Below are 7366 nucleotides of genomic sequence, written 5' to 3' on the forward strand. Positions count from 1 at the left end.
TAAAAGATAAAGGCCTTTGATTGATACACAACATGCAAACGTTTTACAAAGAGGCTGTACAAAAACATTTGTACATACAACATTTCTTAAATTCTAAGTGCCTTCTTCACAAAACACATTTTGGCACAGCGATATCTGTGAACATGGAATTTCAAGAAATTCTGGAGATCTTCTCATACAAAACCTTAAGAAAACAGCATTTCAATGAAAAGTTAACTTGTGAAACTACAAACTGTACACAACAATTTGGTGCATTGTTAAGTTGACATGCTACAACTGCATTCCTATATTATAAACACCAGTTAACCTTCTTGGGAGGTACAGATCGCACAGTGAGATCCTTTCAACCCAAAGAGTCTCCCAAATAGTTCCTCTATCTGGAATGAAAACAATGAAAAACTCAAATGACAAATGAAAACAGCATGTAAACATTCAAGAAGTTTTTTTAAAAAAAAGAATTGAGAAAGAATTACAGCTGGACAGAGTGGATTCATGTCCATCCATGAACAAATAAGGAGTTCAATCTTTTCCCAGAGAGGAACTTTCATGGAAATCCTGGTCTCTTACATAGCAAAGAAATGTTTCATTTCAAATGATATATCCACTGATATAAAACAGTACCAAAACCTGTGAAATTATAATTGGCATCGATAGCTTTTTATCTAAGTCAAGACATTTAAAGAATTCCTGTTTTTTTGAAGATTAAAAAAAAAAAAAAAAAATCTAAATGTACTTGTGAACATACATACATACATATTTTGGAATGAAATGCTTAATTCTACAATGCCTCCCGATTCTTGTTTATTGAGACGTTACTAGACACCAGGTATTGTTCCTATCTAAACTTTATGGCTTTAAAATGTGAAGGTAAACAGAACCCCATTCAAAATAGCACACAACATGATGGTGAAAAACACCTAAACAGCACCAATGCTTACAATGTTTTAAGCATATTGTACCATAAGCAAAACATACTGCAGAACAACGCAAAGATTATTGAACAGGCTCAAAATGACATGACAATGCAAGGCAAACATATTGTTAAGGACATGTAAATAACCTCTTTGGTCCCATAAACTCTGCCTGTGTTAAAATTATTATCTATGGGAACAACAAAGATGTGTATCCCACTTAGAAGCTGGTATCTCATATCACATCAGTGAGGATGGCTTTGTGAACACTTAAGCTGCAACATCAGCTTGTGTCTTTCCAAGCTAATTCCAATTTCAATTGAGAAGACGTTATCATCTGAAGTGTAAACCAAAGTTGGCTGTGACTCCTCTGGAATATGTATTTAGGTGAGTCGGATACCCAACACCTGCTCCAACTCTTGTCTTCTCTGTTGCACCTGAAACAAAGAAGGGATCATGTCAGTGTGAATTAAAACTAATAACACTCTACTGAACCCTTTCAATAAAACATGTGTTGAGCATGAACAGTTTAAAGGTACATTAGGCTCAGTAATTTCTTACTTTGGAGTAAATGTATCTGCCCACTGCCTCTGGTACCCAGGGTGCCTGGTAGAACTCAGTCCTCCTTTCCTCCTCTGGGTTTCCTGTCACATCTGTCATCAACTAATGAAAAAGAAATGTATTATTGAACAGGAACCATGACGTCATGAATACAGAAAACTTTATAATTCACTTTTTAGACTTATATGTTTTAACTGTACTAAGTGAGTTGATGATTTACCAATTCACCTAGCAAGCCCAGAACCTACTGGAGCACATCTTTATCCAGACACTGAGCTAATTTAATTGGAGCAAATGATGCTCTAAAATTATTAATAATTTAAATTGTTGTTGTTTTACTTGCAATAATACAACAGCCATTGGAGCTTCAAGAAGTGGAGTTTGAATAAAGTTTAAAATTAGATCTACACTGCAACCTTACTGATATTGAAAAATATTTTGTAATACTTTGACCCTCTCAACAGAAAATAACATCCTATATGGACTCTTGTTGAGATGTTAGTGCTGGGAGCCAATGTTTACCTTCAGATCTCTGCTCTGAGACTTGAGCCAGTCCTGGATGAAATCCTGTGGATTATTGCTGAAGCTCAGCATAAAGTCTCTCTCAGTCTTCAGCTGGTTAATGTACTCAATCGTCTCATGGATCTGTAGTAAACAAAACCAGTACAGGAATCGAACACTCTATACAAACCCTTTCCCCCTTTATTACAACTCTCCTAAAAATGCCTGTGAGGTGCAGGTGACAGTGACTGACTGGTGGGCCGACCTTCATCTCCAGAGCAGCAATCTCCTGTTGGTTAGTTGTAGAGGACAAAAAACTGTTCATCTGTCCCTTCAGTGGATCATCAACCTCCACATCAATGTCATAACAAGCAGTCTTCTTCTGATCCGTGGGTCCACACTGCTCAGAGATGACACAAAGTGAGACAGAATTTTAAGAGCAAACTAGGACTAGGTATTGATGACTCAAAACATCTCATATAAATGCACAGTGGCTGAAAATGAAAGCTCATGCATGAAATTAAAATCTTTAGAAATACTTTGGAGGATTCTAGAAAAAACCTGAGATCTTGACAATACTGGCAGTTAGAGGTAAGCAAACATGCATAACACATGCAAAAACACAGATGGAGGGATAACAATCCACACCCCCTTACCTAATGATGTGATTGATAATGATGGGGTCAGGGTGCTGCAGCAGGCCCGCCAGTTTCATGGGAATTTCAGAGAACCTCATGCGAGGACAGCCAAAGATCTGAGGAGCATTTGGTTAGAGAACAGGTTATGTTTATCGGCGGTAGGTCCTACAAATGGTACTTTCCTCCTCATTGGGTGCATGAATCACTAGTTTGAAGGAACAAATCATTGAAGACACTGCTCAACATTAGCAAGGCTCTGCTCATTGATATAATACAGATACACAAATAATTTTTAAGGCATTTTGGAATATCAACATAACACTGGGAAATTTATGCTCAAGGGAAAGCTAGCATTTTGTCACTTGGCTTCCACTCAAAATTACTCCATTACTTGTCTGAAATAGCGGTTGCAGTTGATGTACTCCTTCTCATGACTATCCTGCAGCTTGTTGTTCTTGATATAGAGCAGAGAGCTTGCATGATGCTGGCCCTGGTCTGTGTGTGCACACCCAGCAGACGAGCCAGCCGTGGGTCCAGTTTGTACTGAGGGGGCTGGAAACAAAGCGTTGGGGCAAATACAAAGTTAGTGGAAAGAGGTTTGACCAAGTCATACCACAACTGTTTTGGACAAGATGGACAAGCAAAGAGCTTACCTGGTGGTCGAGCATGAGCAGTAGAGTGCATTTAACATTCACATCGCCAGGTCTTTTAACCTGGAAACCATCTGTCTCCTGGGTGGTGGGCATTCTATGCCACTGCATGATAAAAACAAGTAAAATTCTTAAAAGTCCAAAGTACACAAAATCTAAACTGAAATAAGTTGATAAAATAAAAAGTTGTTGACTCAAGTAAGTTGTTAACTTAAGTACAGCCACTATTTACTCCTTGTTTATGTCCACCCTTACTTTGGTGCTCCAGGCTTATGTTATAATTATTAGGTATCTATTTATTTTTCTCACCACTCTATTTGTATGTGAGATACAGATCTGTGAGTTGGCTTTAAAACATATTTTCTGATGATAATGCCAAAAATGGTATAGCACACTGTAGATTTTCATTAAGGGCTGGTATAACTCTATCATTAATTACACATTCATCAAGGTTGGACTGAACATGGTAGGATAGCTTCCACATTCAAGAGCTCTTAGTAAAGCTGCTCCCTCTCTGGACTGTCTAACAGGCTCAGAGAGGATGGGCTCCAGATTTTTACTGATTCCAGCTGAACTCTGCTTTTTGACCAGAGCTGAAAAATGGGACTGGGGCTGGTGAATCAACAGCAATCTCACCACATTTTTTTGTGCTTAAAATGTTATGAGGTGGTTGGATCAAATGATTATGTCATTACATCATACCTCTACTAAGTGGTTGTCAGGTCCATAGAGCTCCTTATCTAGCTCAATCACCAGGCTCTTGAAGAAAGATGAGAACTTCCTCTTTTGCTTGCCGGGCTAGGAATACAAAGTGCATAAAAGAGTGTGAAAATGCGGAGCAACAATATTGCTATCTGTGTCTTCTTATTGTGCTGTGTCAGGCTGTGTAGCTGCATTGTTAGCTCTGACACATTTGGGGGTGGTGAGGAACAAAACTGTAGACAACTAGAAAAAGCTGTTGCACCCCCACCCTCTCCCCAGCCCTGTCAAACTGTTTGCACAACATGACCCCTTTCACTCCTTCCCTCACATCCCATTTCTTTTTCTGTTACTCCATGCAAAACTCCTACGCATACCTAACCCAATGAGCCGAGGGAGAAAAATTAACAGGAAAAAAAAATCCTCCTTCATGTGGTCCCAGACAACACAATGAGTTGAGCTGGAACTGATGGAGGGAGGGGGGATATGTCAGCCCCTGGTATGTAAAGGCCAGTGGTTTCAATTCATTGTTTCAAAAGAGAGTATGAGCTTGTGCGTACGAGTGCATATGTGTGTGTTGGGAGTTGCGGGGTGGAGTGGGGAGAGCAGTAAAACACATCTGGTTGCGTGGTCTGAGCCAAGGACACAGGCCAACCAGAGCTGTGTGACTGTGAAGTTTTCAGAAACACAATAACAGAGACTGAAATACTTGGGAGTGAGGCCACAGTGAGAATTGTGAAACTGAGCAACAAGATTCAAATGTAATGAGTGATGTTATACACGTACTTCCTCCAGAAGTTTGCCTTCCACTCTCAGCTCCCAGGACGACACCTTCTCTGCCTCCTCACCCTCAGGCTTGCTGGGCGTGTATGTGTTGGAAATGTAGATCCTGAGTTTGCGTTTTTGCTGTGTCAGAGGAGATGAACAAGCATACACATCAGGGATTCAAGTAACAACAGTGTTACTCAATTTAAAATGAAAAAATTGAAGTGGTTGAGAAAGGGTTTTGACAAAACATGCCTGTCATAAATTAGTCAAAAAAAACATTTTAAAGTGGCGGGGTCTGCCATTGCTATGCTGGATTCCTATCTACACATGAGGCATTCACAGAAAATGATGCATGCAAATAATCCAGTGTTAGTTTCACTCTCATAAAGAAATCTCAGAGCTGTATTAAGTTACTGCTACTGAAACCTTCTTACAGCATTCAACTGATGAAACATACAGTGGCTTTTATTGTGAAAACATCATGTTATTTTTTACTGAAACAATGTGTGTTTGTTTGGCTACACTGTAAATGGATACACCAGTTGCTCTCTGCTGGATTTCTGACAAAGGAGCTGCTGAAGTAGTTTTTGCTTTTGTATTAAACCACACTCGCTGCTCACCTCTAGTAACCACAGGTGTCACCAAATGAACCGGGACTGAAATCTCATGGATTTATTGTGATTAGCCTGCACATCACAAAACCTGGAAACCTTATCTCTAAATTTCCTTTCATTGGATTTCCTTAAAATTTCACAATGCATTATAGAAGAGATACCATAATGGGCTTCTTGATGGCTTCCTGAATCTCCATACGCTTTCGGGCGATGGTCTGATCCAGTTTCCTCTCAAAGGCCAAGAGGTCCATGTAGGCCTGGGATTCTGGGACCAGGTCTCTGATCTGAGGAGCCAATGGTAGAACGTAAGTAGTATAGACAACTATAGGAAAACTAGTTCCATGTAACACATGATTCACTGGATGAAAACTTTCTTACCCTCTGTGGGAGAACCTTGTCTGCCATCTTGCGTCGTTTTGCCCTGAATCACACAGAAAACATAACATGATGATTTCCAAAGTAAAATGAAATGGTCACATTAACCATATGCTGTCTATAACATTTGGATGATCCAATGGCTAAAAATATTACTTTATGAGATGAGGACATACTGTACTATGTTGCCAGTGTTATCTTATCATTTAGCATTTGCCCTTTTAAAACTATGACCTTCATTAACCAATTTACAAGGAATTGACCATGCACTGACACATATAAGACTAACAGAAAGACCTCATTGACTTCATCGATATAACAGTATCTGGGCCACTGCTATCTCTTCATTAAGTCCCACGATGAGCACCTCGGGCTCTCACTTATCATTACTACTGACTTCATAAAAGCTGTTTTGTTTATTTAATTAAATTACACAGTTCCCCCCTCATTATGACTAAATTTAATTCTGAAGCTCTTTAATGAGAATTTAGGATGGTGCCTCTAGCCTTGTGGCTCCCTAATCCCACTACACTGAGAAGACAAGAGGTTCATTGTGGATAAAACTGTAAATACTGCTTTGCATCATGGCTCGCCACATTTATGAGTGCGGCGTCATTGAGCAGTTTGAAGTCAAAAATACCCTCTGCTAAGCAAAGGCCAGTCATGAGATACTCCTATCCGCGTGTCTATGTGATCTAAGCCGTGCTTTTAACAGTACAGCAGCTTCACAAACAGAGTGCAGAGGGAAAAACACATGCTAGATAAAGAGTAGCGCTGTTATGATGTTAATAAGCCACGACGGGCAAAATTAGCAAGTACATTTCCTTAACCACAAACTACACTCTGAGCAAACTTCCCCCTGAGCATCATGTTAATTTAACATCTTCAAAGTACACAAACTAAAATATATACAGCCCTTTATTTAATGGTTTCTAATCCTCATGAACACTTTTCTGCTACCATTACATATCATATCATAAAAATCAACAAAACAACAGTGTGATAATAAAATTTAACTGTTTGACTTGACAATGGCTTTACACTGGTTGTTTTAGTCAGTCAGAATCAGAAAAATTAGGTTTTGTATGTCCAAGATATGAAAGAAGGGGGAGATGTTGCAGGAAATGTGATGCGATTTAAAATGTAAACAGTATTTCAAGAGTTTCAAGTAAATTTTTTATTGTCCATTCATTGTTGCTGTTGTTACAAAATGGTTTGACTTGAGTTACTTGGCTGACAATTTTTACTACTGTTCAGTTTTGATACTTGATTTAATTAAGCCACTTAATTAATAAAATAACAAAAATTCATCAAATATGAGGATTTGCTGTTTTCCTTGTTTCTTGTTTTGTGTCATTGTAAATTGAATATATTATTTTGGACGGCTGTACAGGAAAAAGAAGCAATTGAAAAAGAGCTCTGAGAATTGTAGTTTACTTTATTTCTGCTTATGTTGACCAAACAATTACAAAAGTAACTGTTAGTTGCAGCCCTATTTATATGAAAGCAAAGTCAAGATTTCCACAGCGCCATGCTCTGATTTGGCGCCTTGGTCAATCAACCTTGGCACTGTTCCTCTCCCTCACTTCTCCTTCTGTCACACAAAACTCTCACTTCTCCACGGCTTACCCTCGTCTGAGGCCTCCTCC

General features: G+C 39.0%; 1 protein-coding gene across 1 annotated transcript; it reads right to left on the reverse strand.

Annotated features, from left to right (window-relative positions):
* Positions 1 to 706: 706 nt before the first annotated feature.
* Positions 707 to 7363, reverse strand: LOC108873459 (SWI/SNF-related matrix-associated actin-dependent regulator of chromatin subfamily D member 2-like; the record flags this gene model as incomplete). The annotated part of the gene is given in 13 exon segments (XM_018661629.2): positions 707 to 1348; positions 1473 to 1574; positions 1995 to 2117; positions 2239 to 2373; positions 2620 to 2727; positions 3003 to 3079; positions 3082 to 3163; positions 3265 to 3366; positions 3964 to 4059; positions 4747 to 4866; positions 5504 to 5626; positions 5721 to 5763; positions 7347 to 7363. Coding segments are annotated over 13 exon segments (1182 nt in total), but the record flags the coding sequence as incomplete, so codon positions are not given.
* Positions 7364 to 7366: the final 3 nt, after the last annotated feature.

This window comes from Lates calcarifer, unplaced genomic scaffold (genome assembly GCF_001640805.2).
Source record: "Lates calcarifer isolate ASB-BC8 unplaced genomic scaffold, TLL_Latcal_v3 _unitig_5057_quiver_3515, whole genome shotgun sequence".
Taxonomy (NCBI): Eukaryota; Metazoa; Chordata; class Actinopteri; family Centropomidae; genus Lates; species Lates calcarifer.